This window comes from Dermacentor silvarum, chromosome 9 (assembly GCF_013339745.2).
Source record: "Dermacentor silvarum isolate Dsil-2018 chromosome 9, BIME_Dsil_1.4, whole genome shotgun sequence".
Classification (NCBI taxonomy): domain Eukaryota; kingdom Metazoa; phylum Arthropoda; class Arachnida; order Ixodida; family Ixodidae; genus Dermacentor; species Dermacentor silvarum.
Window position 1 is genome coordinate 153,555,515 of NC_051162.1, and position 15,041 is coordinate 153,570,555.

At 46.2% G+C, this 15,041-nt stretch overlaps 1 protein-coding gene across 1 annotated transcript; it reads right to left on the minus strand.

The window, feature by feature from the left end:
• Positions 1–1,285: 1,285 nt before the first annotated feature.
• On the minus strand, positions 1,286–14,587 carry LOC119463992 (uncharacterized). Its single transcript, XM_037724813.2, has 14 exons — positions 14,482–14,587; positions 12,556–12,665; positions 11,908–12,033; positions 11,653–11,825; positions 10,597–10,862; positions 9,670–9,863; positions 8,269–8,396; positions 7,062–7,258; positions 6,560–6,657; positions 5,637–5,775; positions 4,763–4,951; positions 3,882–4,148; positions 3,113–3,341; positions 1,286–1,702 (listed from the first exon to the last, which is right to left on the minus strand). The coding sequence occupies exons 3-14, from the start codon at positions 11,937–11,939 to the stop codon at positions 1,545–1,547; spliced, it is 2,070 nt and encodes a 689-aa protein (XP_037580741.2). The 5' UTR covers positions 11,940–12,033; positions 12,556–12,665; positions 14,482–14,587; the 3' UTR covers positions 1,286–1,544.
• Positions 14,588–15,041: the final 454 nt, after the last annotated feature.

Consider the following 15,041-nt stretch of genomic DNA (forward strand, 5'->3'; position numbering starts at 1 on the left):
TAACTCACCGTGACGGAAATATTCTGTGTTTCCTTTCATAGCTATTTCGTCCGTGAGGAATTCCAGCGACAGCTGGAAATATATGTGAATTATTGTACATGTGCGCACACTGTTTGCTGACGTACTATTGCCTTGCGTGGTGGTTCGGGTCACGTCAAGCTACGTATGTAGCTTTTAGTCCAAAATGACCGTCAAGCATGTAAATTGGAGAATAAATTGATTGATTTGATTGATTTCGTCGGACACTTTGAAATTATTATCTCGAAACTGGTTCAGTCCTGAGAATTCGTTCCAAGTGGATACGCCTGCGAACTCAGCGGCTATAATTCGTAGATTGAAAGATGTGCTGTAAAATAATTAATGAAAAGTTAATTAGCGTGATTATGTTAATTCTTCAATTAGGCGTTCTGTTTTCTCTTGGAAGTAATGACCGCCTCATCGAGTAGTTTAGATCAATGATTATTATATAATTGTGCAATCTGCAACAGGCAATTTTTTAAAATTTGGTTCAGCTAAAATGAAACACACTGTATATTTGCATACGAAATGACATCATAGAACCATATCGTACAAATCAAGGTAAGTGCATGGGCACCTACCGAAAAATAGCAGCACATGCAATGGGCCGGATTACTGATGTTCCCGTGGGAGAAACAAAGATTTCGGCCTTTTATTGCTTATATACTGCAGCTGATTAAACTTCGAGAAGGTGAGGCTGAAAGATACGTACGGTACAATCTGTAAGTAAAAAAAGATTTTTTTTTTCTTACAGGCCGGGCCTGGTCACGCACACGTGGGCCCTAGCTAAGCTTAGTAATGAACGCCCGGGCCCGGGCCGGGCCTGGGCTCAATAGCACGGGCCGGGTCGGGCCCGGGCTTGGAACCACGGGCCCGGGCCGGGCCCGGGCTGGTCTCGGTCATGTACGCCCGGGCCCGGGCCGGGCTCGGGCTCTGTATTACGGGCCCGGGCTGGGCTCGGGCCTTGTAAAGCGGGCCTGGGCCGGGCTTGGGCCGAAAAATCCGGCCCGTGCAGTGCTCTAGTGGCGGGCCGGGCCGGGCGGGTAACGTAGATTATTTCCGGGCCCGGGCCGGGCCCGGGTCTGGCCATAAAAGTTTTGATCGGGCTCGGGCGGGCCGCCCAATGTAAAAACGGGCCCGGGCCGGGCCCGGGCCGCAAAAATTGGCCCGTGCAGTGCTCTAAATCAGAGTTCTTCATGCAAGCCACAGGAAAAACTTCAGAAAAATCTAAGTGCTAATGTTTCATTTCCCATCACAATCGTGAAACAAGGGGCAACTATATCTGCTGCTTCATTCACTAAGTTGGGAACAATGCACTACAGAGGCATTCACATGCATCAAATAAGAACAAGTGCATAGACATTAGAGCAGATTTCTTCTGACCTGAAACCTAGACTATTATTTCAATTATCTAGCATACAACAAGCATTACCTCTTGAATGCCGATTCTGTTGCTCCAGAAGAAAAACTATACCCTGACAACAGCACCGGCACAGTAGTCAGTGTTCTAATAGTTTAGGAGCCAATCATAGCAAGTAAGTCTTACCAGGTTCTTTGACTTTCCTGATTCCCTCATTTGGTGCTGACCGCGAGACCATCCCAAGTAAATGGCCAAAGCTTCCCGATAGTGGACTCGATGCAAGCGATGACGGAGCTGTGCGACTGGTCTCCACGATAGAAAAACCTGCACTACGTTGCATCAAGTATTAATGGCAGCATAGAGATTGCCAGGCCATACCACCATACTAAAAACAAATCCTATGCTCAAACAGTTAGTAAAACCAATTACAATGAGTATAATGTTTCAAAGTGACCTTCCAGCATTGTTGTCGTAAATTTTTTTAAATTTTCATTCAAGACAACTACCTGTTGTATAACTTCATTCGTGTTGATGACTATGTTTGTCATTGCATTTGTGAACAGTCATTTAGGCAAATTTAAAAGAACCTTATTCAACTAATATGCATTCAGAGAGGAATGACGTAACTCATGTTCTTAAAGTTGGTTATACAGAGTGCTACTAGGAGTACCAAGCCTAACGTAACGCCATACAATGACAGGTACTCTGCACACATTCCATCATGCCTTGCTATGCTAAAGATAGGCAAGCAGTGAAAAAATAATCAGAAAGGTAAACTGCACAGGAAAGGAGAAGGTAAGGAAGTCACAAGCATTTTACCTGCCCACATTCACTGATACAGGAAGATAACGTGCAGGTCTTGCAAGAGAAACCTGTCGTCGCAAATGGAGAGCTCAGATCTGTTGATAACAACATGCAAGTGCATGGGCAACGGTGCCGTCTGTGCCATCTGCTGATAACTAACAGCTGCAGTAACAGCTGATAACTAACAGTAGCGAGGACGTGAGCCAGGGCTGTAAAAGTCAGGCTGCCCTTATAGGCTGCGTCTACACTGTGAAGGACATGAGTCGTGGTTTCTTTTATGCACTGGCTCAATCTTGACGATCTGCCACTAATTTATGATGCAGCACTAATGAGCTGTTTGCTCAGGTAGCTGCATCGCATGAGCCTGGAACAAAAGTCCAATGATACTGTGTGGAAAGTATGATTCACATTACTTCCTAAGATGGGCACAGCCCAAAAATAGTTGTTAGGAAAGAAGCAGCTGACTGACCATAGCAACAAAACAATGTTTCGATCTGCACAGATCCCTCGTATGAAGATCGTGAACAAAGGATCCATACGAATTTCGAAACATCACTTAATTTGTTTCAACTATAGTCAGTGACCTGCTTTTCCTAATTATTTTACCTGACCATACGGTATTCCATCAAACTCAACAATGTAGCCCCGAAATAGGCATCAGTTTGTAGTGTAAGCTCAAACTCTTACCAGCAGTACTGGTGGTAAACTGGTACCTGTACTAGTGCTAGAGCTGAAGGTGTACAGATCGCAGATCCCGGATCTTGGCCTCAGAGCCACTAACGAAATGCGGCTGCAGCTACCAGGAATAGCACACAAAGCCCTGCTCAGTAGCGAGATGTGAGTGGTGATGAGACACATCATGGCATGTACAACAAGAACTGATTTAACAGAAGTCCACTGTTAGTGTGACTTAAGTGGCACATGCCTGACCTGCAAAAGTTGGAGCACAGTCTTGCGGAGGCAAGGAGTAGAAGGCGGAGCGTCCCTGGGCCACATGGGCATTGGCAGCGCGGTGAAGCAGCAGTAACAGGTCGAGGCATGCACTGAACCGCTGCGCCAATTCCCCAGCTGCTGGTACCAGAGCGCCTAGGAGCTTGAGGACCAGTGGCAGGGTGCCAGGGGGTCCCAGGCTCCCCTGACTCTCATCCACAAGCAGGCGCTGCAGAGGAAGACCACATGACAACGTCAATGGGAATTATATGAGAATCGATAACCATCTTAGAACCATTTTATTCACTAGTATAAGCCCAATTTATTCCCACTACAGGACAAAGGCTTCTCCCATCGATCTTCTATCTCTATCTTACATCAGCCAATTTCATTTTTATTATGCCTGCAGATTCCCTAATCTTATCATCCCGCTATGATCCTCTATCGTCCTCAACAAATGCAGTTGAGAACAGCAGAGGATAAAGGGCCCAGTCACTTCCCTTGGCATAATTTTTTTACACCAGTCGGCCCCCAGTTAACTGCTCTATGCATTACATGACTTGCCTAACTCCTCCTTTATTTAATAACAAACCAGAATACCAGCTAGACCTGTTTGCTCTCTAATCCACACTGCTGTCTTCCTCTCTCTTTTAACATTACCTGCCGTAATTTTCTAATCCAAGCCAATCCGCATGCAATCAAAGCAACATCTCTGAAACAGGCCAATGAAGAAACCCCAGGGATCATTTCTGCAGCCTCACTTCCTCACCCTGAGTGCGACCAGCAGGGAACCCAGCAGGGGCGCCGCCTGTGCCAGGTTGTGCTCCCGGTGCGGGTGACGCTCGCGCAGCAGTGCCCACATGGCACCCAGGAGGCGTCGCCGCCCAGGTCCCGGCCGCCAGTGCTCGAGGAGCGTGCCAGCCAGCTGGGGCCACACAAGCAGTGGCTCCTGGCCCGTCGGGTGTCGTACTGCCTCCACGCTGCCTTCCCCATCCCACTGCAGCAGGGGACGGCTGCTGCACGCGTTCACCGCTGCCTGCATCATGCACGCAAAATACATTAATCGACAATCACCATGTTTGCGCCACCACAAACAACACATTCATTGACAATTGCCAAGTTAGTGCCCCTTTCATTCTGCTACAGGCTTGGTTCCAACACCCGGAAGTACAGTATTGTAATGTAGTATTGTTGAATTGACCTAACTGGCCTATGGCACTATTCCAAATCTGAGGGAGTTAAAATGATCAGAAACCAACAAAGATCCAAAAGCTCAAGCTGGGACTTGGGTCATAGTAACAGCTAATCAGATGGCACAGTGTCAATACTGCACTGTATGCCTTTATCACAGGACTTAGCATAATTAAACAGCACTGCAAGAGGTCCACAGGCATTTGTGTCTATTTGCACCCCATGGCAATTAAATCTTGTAACATGCACTTCATCCTTGTCATGTCAAGCCTATTTCTGTTTGTGCTACGTAACTTAAAATATAGATTAATTACCAACATGCCTATTCGTATATTCTGCAGCCGATTATTCTGTATACATTCTGCAGTCTTGCAGCCGACTTAATTAAGCTGAGAGTGATGATAAAAACGCTGGTTGTTGTCGCACTTAACACGCAGGTGACTTAAAGGTTAAGCTCACCAGGAGGCAGCGTGGTGAATCGGCCGCCCATCGTTGATTCTCGACCAGCTGCCCCAGAAGATTGAGCGCCTCACTTGCACCCACCAGGATTCTGGGTGTGCCCCAGGTCGCACTAGGCTGCCCCAGCATGCCCAGGGCCAACTCCAGAGCAGCTGCCTGGGGGCCGTCTTCTGTTGTGCACTCCACTACCTATGAAGAGATGCAAGAAGTTAATGTTAACCCTTCAGATACTGAACGTTTCCGACATTCCCACTTACTATGTTTCCACAACTTTTTCTCACACCAACTTGGATCACTAGCATGGAGGCATGTGCTGCTCTTGAATGAAACTCTTTGAACCGCTTCGCATTAGTGTGATCGGTGCCATCTCCTGTGCCTTCGCGAGAGCCAAGTGGTACAAGAAACGTGGCCCGTTTCTTCGATCTCCATGGCGATCTCCACCAACGGAGATTGCCAACACGGCGACACTCTTGTCGACTGTATACGGAGACGATGTCACTCTTTCGCAAAACTATGCAATTCTGATCGCTTCCAAGCAATAAGGCAGGGCATTAGAAATTTTCCTAAGCCGCTCATTTTTTTCTTTTTTTTAAGGTAAACGACTTTTTCGGCCCGTTCGATTTTTCGGACTGTTCGATTTTCCGGACTATTTTTCTGTCCCCGTGAGGTCCGGAAAATTGGTCGGCTACTGTATTTGCATGCCCCACTTGCCATGTTTACGGAGCAATGTCCTTCGTCAAGCTGATTGCGGCTTTTTGACTGCATTCCTCTACATTTGGTGTCGAAAACAGAGCTTTCATTTTGTTTGATTTGATTATTTGATGCAATGAAAACAATAACAAAGAAACTGCCATGGTGGACAGCTCTTGCATACCCTAGCCAGAAGGAACAGGAAAAGACCGGGGCCTCCAAGGCTGGCTGCTGCATGATGGAGCTGCCTTTGCCATTGCAGTTGGACAGGCGAGAGCCGTTGCGCTGCCTTGGACTGCGGAAGTCCGCTTCGCTTGCGCTTCCTGATGAACAATACACATAAAAATGAATAATCAACTTAGCAGCTACATACAAGCAATAAAATTTATTTTGTCGCGAGTGAAATTTTCCTCTGACATCGACTGCTTTCACAGAGAACAATAGATGGTCCTGTCTTTCACAAATAAACAGCAATGGCGTGAGCATTGACAAGATCCTGGGATCAGCCACATCAAACATTTTCCAAATGATGTGAGAATGATGTCAGCTGTTGAATTAAAGGAATCCTGACAAGAAATATTCAGTGAATAGTGTCCTCAAGATCCAACGTCCACATGTGCTGCATATTCGCATATATTTTACTTATGTACACCCTTTCATCTCTTAAAACTGTATAGTGGCTAACACTGAAAGCAACACTGAAAGTGAAGGCAAAACTTTCACATGCTTGAAAACTACACTTTTGAGGAATCGCACTAGCTTCAGATGCACTGCCATGACCGACATTTGTTCTGCTCCCATGCTCTGGTTGCCATGAGAGTCCTAGTCACGGAAACACACCTGAACACTCTTCCATGGCAAAAGGAAGTGGCTTGCACAAGTATGCGGCCCATCTCCTAAGCACATGCTCTTAATTAAAGACTGACCAAACATAGCATCCCTTAGCATCAGTAATTCAACAAGAACCAGCACATTCTGCATGACATAGCCATAACATGAACTTCCAAGAAAGCACTTGTCGACCACTTACATACATCCTGCTGATCTAGTTTAATTAATTGTAGGCAGCTCACACAACAAAAGTCACACAAGTAGGTGCTCACTTACTTGGATGCAGCCAGGAATGATGAAAAGGCCTGCGAGCTGTGTGGATAACTGACAAAGGAGTCACTCCTTTGAGGTGAGAACCACACCATGAGCTCATCCTAATAAAGAAAGGAAGGAAAGAAGGTGTTTCCCGTCAATAATTTCAAGGCAAATGCAAGCCAGACAAAAAAAAAAAAAATTGCGATAGAGTTATAAGCAAGCTACCTGGAGAATATTTGCAGGACCAGAAATGACTACAGTTTTTTACTGTATCATCAGGCATATTACACAGACAGCATAACAGCATGGTACTTCTCCTATCCCAGAAGATGCATTTAGACAGAGCATGGAAAGCCCATGTGTGAACACTTCCTTTCCGAGAAGCAATCTAAACTTAGCCAAAGTCATTGGCCACAATATCTGTCACAACCAATACAGCACATGACTTATAAATCACAACCAAACGCTACAACATTATTTTGTAAAAAAGGCCAAAAGGTCGCATAAGTCCATAGTTACACACCTCCAACGCAGCCAGCACTTCCCGGAATTTGCTGGGCCCAAGCCACTTCTTCTTGAGGGAACCCTTGCGCACCAGTCCAGGGCTGATGTCGACTCTAGCCGACTCTTCATCTTCGCTCAGGAGGCAGGAAGTGGGCACGACTGCATCAGCACCTCTCGAGTAGAGAGCTAGGCATTCGGCTGACCCAAGGCAAGAGCCTGCAACAACAACACACACATTCGGTGGAGTTCTTCAAAAAAGTGCCATCACATTTAAAAAGGGCAGAGACAATGAAGAGAACTGCTATAGTCAAACCTTGATTATACTGAATACGGACATAATGAAGTTATTATAAAATTTTTACCTTTAGTTTGAAGTAGCGCTCGTGCTGTTTGGTCTTCCTTCTTGTGTCCTAATTTTTTGCACATTAAGTCAAGTACGAATTCTTACAATCTCGCCCAAATTTCAGTTCTTATAAAATTTTGTTGACTTTGATTGATTGGCATTGATTGACACTGAATTTGGTTGACATTGATTGTTTATTTTAGTTACCATTCTACTGCTATAACGAGAGTGAGAATGATAGATAAGACAATATCAGTTACAACAAAGCGAAAATTTGTTCCCTCACAACGCAAGTATGCACTCTGGTAGTAAAGCTGCCAAACCGTCAGAAAGAGTACTTGAATGATACATTTTGGATGTGCGTGCACGATATGCCAACAACTTGGCTTGGCTGGCACGCACCAGGCAAGCTAATGCACCAATGCTGTATGATTGCATCAACCACACGGTTTGTGTACTAATCATGACTCAATATGCATTGGGAGCTAACGCTTCACTTGTCTCTTACTTCAATGCATATTCAAAACTCTCAATTACACAACCTCCAGCGCTAAATGCATAAGAAGACAGTGCACAAGAAGCCACGGCCATCTTGACTCTCCCAAGCTTTGCACAGACTGCAGGTTACTTCCAACATAGGGCGTGCGGGCTGTGTATACGCTCAGCTGCTCGTGCTCACCTGCCTCCCACTCGCCCCACCCCTTCCCACCCTACCACGCACTTGAATCATGTTAACATGCACTCGCCCACCCATCCATTCGCGTGAAAAGACAGTGCGCATCAAACCACCATTCTTTTCGGGTTGTGGGTTCTTAGTGTCTCACAGAAGACCAACCACCGCGGGTTCGAGCTTAGCGAGCCACAGGGCCGCGTCACTCGTTGCCTCCAGCACCGATGCGCGCGAGCTCAGGCCGCAAGAAGCTACCGAGCGACGCATGCAAAAACACAGTAATGCCCTGAGTTAACAGAAACCGTTTATTGAATCCGTCGGCACCAGCACTGCACAAACACCTGCACGGTGGGGAACCAAAGGGGTCCCGCACCAAGGGCGAAAATACAATAGCGGGCACCTATAGCACGTCGCTGCGAGAGCACAGGATCAAGCTGGGACACGCCGCTAGGAAAAGTCCCGGCGGCTATGCTACTTGCTCTGGCGATAACCAATGGGTCAACTCGCGAGAGCTCGGGCAATCTCCTTCGGCTTTGGCTTTCGGCAAGTGCGGTTCGGCGTGGTACGACCTCGCGCGAGCACTAGGCACTGCTCGTCGGCTTCGCGTCGGAAAGGATCAGCACAAAGTATGCGCTCCCCGCACGGGCAAAGGCGCCGTGCGTGAGCTCAAGTTCTAGTCACAAAGGTGTCGGCGGAGGAGAGGAAAGCATGTACGTACCCTACGCCGGTCCCGGAAATAAGAGAGCCACGCTCAGTAACTAGCAGCCGACGCACGGCCGCGCAGTGACGTCAGCGCGCCGCATTCACCACAAACCACCTACGTGTGGAGCGCCACCGTTGGAACCGGTTGGGAGCAGGCGGGGATCGGCGAGGGACGGCAGAACAGGTGAAGCCCGCGCAATGGCACTGGCGCCTCCCTCAATCCCCACAGGGTCACCCTCGTACCCCCGACATACGACGCCACAGGATCGTATCATGCATAGGCTTTTAGGAACATGGCGCGAGAGAATCTTGCTGCTTCACTTCAGCGACTGGTCTCTTCACACGGCGCGCAATACAGAAGGTACATTCACCAGCAGCCACTTGTAATTCAACAATTTCACCCCCTGTGACAGCAGCAGTTTCCATTTATTGCCTCAGTATTCTCCTTCGCAGCAGCGATGAAACTTTGTTATACTGAAATGATGTATAAACACACTTCGTTATATTAAAGTTAAAAATACATGGTGTGTGTACTATGGACAAGCAGTTATAAAAAGTTAAATACTTTGTTCGATCGAGAATTTCGTTATATTGGAGTTTGTTATGAGGTTTAACTGCATTTGCTGCTTTAATGAATAAACATTTGGTTGTTAGCGTCCTTGTCTGTCCCTTTCTCATATCCTGTTCCTTTGCGCTGTTTCTGCTCAAGTTACGTACTAACCAGTCCAAACGCATACACTCCTGCTATTCTGGTAAATTTATTAGGGTGCTCTGGCACTTACCAGCTTTTTTTCTATGGTTTAGCAGGTTTGGATCTTATTTACTACAAGAAATGCCAAGTTGGAATGTCATGTCAGCATTCGTTTAATTTCTCCTTTGACGAGCTAGGCCAGTAAAGGGCAAGCAACACACCATCGGAAGAGGAGCAGGTTTCCCAGGCTCCACGACACACCAACCACGCCGACCAGAGCCACGGACGTGCCGGTGCCTGCGCTCTGGCCAATCAGAAGCATCGTCCCCGGCTGATGCAAGCAACTGTCACCACCCTGTCCTTCCAGGGGCAGGTGCCAGGAACGACTGTGACGACCGTCGACTGTTAATGTCACCTGCACCGGATTCAAAGTACAGCAGTGACCGTATGACGAGGCATGTATGACATAGGCTACATAGGCACAGACATTTCAGTAGTCATGCAACTAGCAGTCCATGAACACCGCGTGACCTGAATTCTTTTTCTGCAAGTCAGGCAATGGTGAGCTTTAGTTTGATGTGTAAAAACTACTGCTTGCAAAATGCTGGAATAGTTTTGTATTTTTTAGTGTTAGAATCATGATCTGATTATGATGATTCTGATTATGAGGCACACCGTATTAGGGGCCTCCCAGATAAATTTTGACCAACTGGGCTTAATGTGCACCTAAATTTAATTACACAAGTTCTGCATTTCGCCTCCATCAAAATTCAGCTGCCATGGCTGGGGTCAAACCTGTGACGTCGAGCTCTGCATCACAATGCCATAGCCACTGGGCTATCGCAGTAGGTGAATAGCGGAGACAAAGCTGATAACAGATAACAGCAGCACTTGGTAACATCTTGTAACGTGGTGTTCATTGCAGAACTATTACAGGAATCAACGACTAAGTTGCACTGTGTCATGAGAAGGGAACTGAAGTTTCTGTAATGAAATCACGCTGCACATAATGCTGCAAGTTCACCTGAGTACTAGGGAGCCCAAGGCAGCATAAGAGTTACTCACCCCATACACAGTCAGAATAGGCAGTGTCACATGAAATTGTCACCTTTTGATTACAGACCCTTACAATGCTTTAAAGTACTAACCGAAGCATAACAGCCCGTCTCATGAGTGCTTCGCGGCACATGTTCGTGGTAGGCGAGGGCGAAGTGGTGCCAACCATGGCCCGCCAGCACCCTCTCGAAGCTGCATTGGGAGGCAGCATTGCAGGCGGCACTCTCTGCTACGCTGGCGCCATCCTGCGTCAGCCACAGGGACACCGTGCCCTTCTCCACGTCCTCAGCCCACAGCTCGCACAGGAACGGGCCACAGCCCAGGGACACCAGGTGCAGTCGGGAGCTGCCTTCGTGGCCTGAGAAAGAAAAGCCAATGCCATCAATGACCAGTGTCCTCTAGTCCCAACCAGCCACATTACGTTTCACTGCCGGAACATGTCCATCGTCTTATAATGTCCTCACATTGCCAGTGTCACGTCAGCTGCATCTACCCTGTACCAGCAAATTTGTTCATCTCAACACACCAGTCACCCACAAATTGTTTCCCTCGCTATTTAATTTGCTATCTTTGCTATCTAATTATTTCAAGAAGCTGCTGGTCATCTGTACTATGTGCAATATGTCCTCTTAAAGTTCCAGGTAAGATATCGGTTACTCAAAGGCCATCAGATCTGTTATTTAATGCATCAGGTTCTACCTCTCAATGCTGCACCTGCGATTATACTTTAGAAAGCTCGTTGTACTGCTATACCTTAGATTCTGGCTTCTTTGCTAGAATCCAAGTGTTAGGAACATCCGTGACCACTACCATATTACCATTCAGTAAGGACGTGAGATCTTCCAAGAAGTTTAACATAACTAAGTAGCCCAGAATCTATTCAAATTGAACAATATGTCATTTGAAATGTTCCTTTATCAGAGAATTCAGCTCGCCAAAGTTCCGTTTAAGGAGAGTCTACTGTTGATTGTCATTTTCTTTTAAGCAACGCCAGCAGACTGCTGTTTTTCATACCGCAGTGTCTACCAAATTCACTAGAGTCAGATGAAAGGAAGAGATAGACAGTCATATTTTGCACACTGCCTCAGAGGTCCATGCTCACTTGTGCTGCAGACTGTGCACTTATATGAAAGACTCCAAATGCTAACCAAGGACCGAGCTCCAGCGCAGGGCAAGCCAGAAGGCCAGAGAGAAGCCTTCTCGACGAGGACACCAGCCGCCATGATCTTCCAACGGCAACACCAACACAGCCTGGTTAGATGCCCCTCCATGCGGGGAGATCGGCCAACTGCCTGCTTCTTTCTTCTTCTTCTTCTTCATCCTGCAGATGCAAAAGTGATGATAATTTCCTTCTGCAAAGTGAAAAAGCTAGAACAAAAAATGCGAATTGGGCTGTCAGGCACCTGTTGTGGTGTGGGCAAGAGCATGACCTCATCGTCGTCTGCTGCCAGTGGTGGGAACTGCAGCCAGCACTGCGGCCCACGATCTCCGCAGTTGGCGAGGGCCAGAAGACCTTTCAGTATAGGGCCCTGGGTGGCAGCACACAGAATGATCATCTGTTATTTCGACAACTTCCCAATGTTGCAAGCAGCTGTTTACAGGTGTATAGACTCAAAAGGCTTCAAAGCTACTGCATGCACTGCTCGTCATGTCATCAGGCCAACCACTGGGGCCCGATGACATTTTTTCCAAAAATCCAGAGACTTATAGGGGCAGTGCTCCAGACTTCCCTAACCTTAAGCATGCCAGGCATTTTATAGGATCCCTACGACAGTGCCCAAAAGCAGACCCTGTCACTCGCAAAGTGGTTTCAAAACTTTTGAGGAAGACTGTGTGCTCTGGCGAGCTGAAGCACTACATACACTGCTCTGTCGAATACGACAGCTACCATAGTGAAAGGCAATTGGGAGAAAAAAATTTGCGAATGCATAGATTTGGGAGCTTATGGAATCCAAAAGATGCTGCCCACAAAACCTTTGGGCTCTCTAGAACACTCTTTGGGAGCCCACTACTATTTTCGAGACCGCCACCACAAAGGAATGCGCACTCACAAACGCTGACTGAGTTCCTTTGAGCAGACCCATGTAAGCCACGAGGTCCTGGGCACTAAGGCTGCGCCGACAGAAGAGCACCAACAGGGACACCAGGCTCTCCTGCAGCTCTGCACAACACGACATTGTTCCGGTCACCATAATTACTGAGTAACCCACTGCTGACCTTTCATTTCACCTCACCACCTAGTTCTCAGCCACCTCACCCTTTTCCTTGGCACCAATTCTGTAACTCTAATAGATCACCGGTTATCTGCACTATGCATTACATGTCCTCCCAAGCTTCATTTCTTTCTCTTAATGTCAACTAGAATATCGACTACCCCTGTTTCATCTCTAATCCACACCATTGTCTTCCTGTCCCTCAACGTACCTTAATAAGGGTAACAGGCCCAAACATAATGACCAACACATAATGTCTATGGTGGATCCCTGAATATTTGCCTCCCTCATCCCTTTTTAAGCACGCATTGATACATGACTTGGTCTTGGTATTTGACACATCCCTTAGCCTTGGTGCAAGAAAAATTGTGTACTGACAAAATGAGCATGGAGTGAACATCCCTTGATGTTCCCTGGATCTGCACCTGCACAACGTGCTCCTTTGAGGCAATGATATTTTTTGAATTCAATGTCTGCATGTAGGAACAAAGAATTAACCCCTTAACATGCCGGTGGCAAGGTAACTCGTCATCACAATGAGCATCCTTTGGTGCCGATGACGAGTTAGCTAGTTGCAAACTATCCACAATTTTTCCAAATATGTATAGTAAGTTCAGTTTCTTGTAATTTTGACAAATAAATAATACACAATGACTGTAGCTAGCTCTTTTTTTTTTTTTTGGAACAATACCAGTAAAATGCAATAGGTAATCCTGGTATCATATCTTTTAGAATAAAATGGTTCAAAATATGCAGGTCTAAAAAAATTATGCACTTCTAAATTTTTTATCGAAATTTGTTTGGCAGGGGTTAACGAGAAGAGGAAAGCATGAACAAGAAAATTGCCGGCAAATCCATCCTTCGGAGATGATTGGCGACTTTAATGTGATTAGCAATCTACATTATGATGGGTGCGCAATTGTTGATATGTTTTATATGATGATTATTCTGAAAAACAGCACACACCCAGTGACACAAGTTGATCTGACGGTTGCTTTTCAACCTGGTTCCCTCAGCACATCAGCCCGATGTCCAATTACCCAATTGACCCTGTGACCCCAGTGACCCAAGTTGGCGTGAAAGATCTTAAGCACACACATACGTACATACATATATACATACATACGTACGTACATACAGACATACTGCTAACTGGGGGGAGTTCCCAAAGAGCGCTAATTGCATTAAAAGAACCCCTAGGTCTCAGTATGTGCCAGTGTTCACAGAGTCGATCATACATAGCAGATAGCTCACAATTACTTGCACTCTTCCTCCACTATCCTGAGCGATACCCAATCTGCCCAATCATCTGAAGGGCTGAAGCCTTGGTGCTTCTATCATCTAATATAAATTAAACCCCAACAACTACATCAATTGAGCATAGTCAAGCCATTGGTTAAGCTCCTAGCCAGTAAATATCCTAGGCACAAACCCAACAGTCAAACACATATTGGGCAGGAGCATTCCTCCAGCTTCTCAGTTAGCCACCATTTCAATTTTGCGCTTATTTGTTTTTCTACTGAGAAGATTCCAGCTAAGCCAACCATGTGCATTTATAAGTTTCTTACGGCTTACCTGTGGCCACAATCATGTGACCCTAATGCCCGTTACACATGAAGGTTCTTTTCTATTTTTGTCACCACTACTACTTCGCAGAACCGGCAGCCACAAGCTTCTTCATAGGTACTGTGCCCTATAAGCCTCTAATGTTTAAAATATGCACTTCATGTTACAACAAAATAACAATACATGACAAAATGCTACCTAGAGTATGATGCTCTGGCAGGTCAGGCTGGTCAGGCAGGTGCAGAAGGCAGCCGAGGCCATGGCATAGCTTGCCCACAGCACCCTAGAGAAAGCAACCATTCGCAATGTAAAAGAACTGAAACCTTGGCCACATTCGAATACGCTCATCATGAACACAAAGCACGACAACCTACACCGAACGAAATAATGACTGATCTAAGCGCTGCATCCTGTTCTATGTCATTCTTTTGTCCGGCATAGGCTTTCATGCTAGCCTTCAAACATTAAAAAATTGCTTCTGAAGCTGAATTAAATGCAAATTGAAGATAGACAACACTGACTCAAATACACAGTGATGATTAACGAATGAAATATGAATTGAAAGGTTTTTTGAATAATTCCTGGCAAGTTGAAACACGATGCAAGACATTAATTTGAACAGCTTTATATTTACACTGGCTGGCTTTGTACTTTTGGCTGACCAATTCTGAAGAGATAAGAACACCTATTTGTTTTAAATTCACTTGTCACTTGTGGTGTGGAAGATTAAAAAAAATATTACAATATGAAAACAATCC

Excerpts from the sequence above, each read along its gene's own strand:
- LOC119463992 (XM_037724813.2), bottom strand. The coding sequence starts at position 11,939 with ATGAGGTCATGCTCTTGCCCACACCACAACAG. Across the intron at positions 8,397-9,669 it reads AACCTGCTCCTCTTCCGATG|GTGTTTGTGCAGTGCTGGTG; the intron begins GTGTGTTGCTTG and ends CCCACCGTGCAG. Across the intron at positions 4,149-4,762 it reads ATTCACCACGCTGCCTCCTG|GCAGCGGTGAACGCGTGCAG; the intron begins GTGAGCTTAACC and ends TGCATGATGCAG.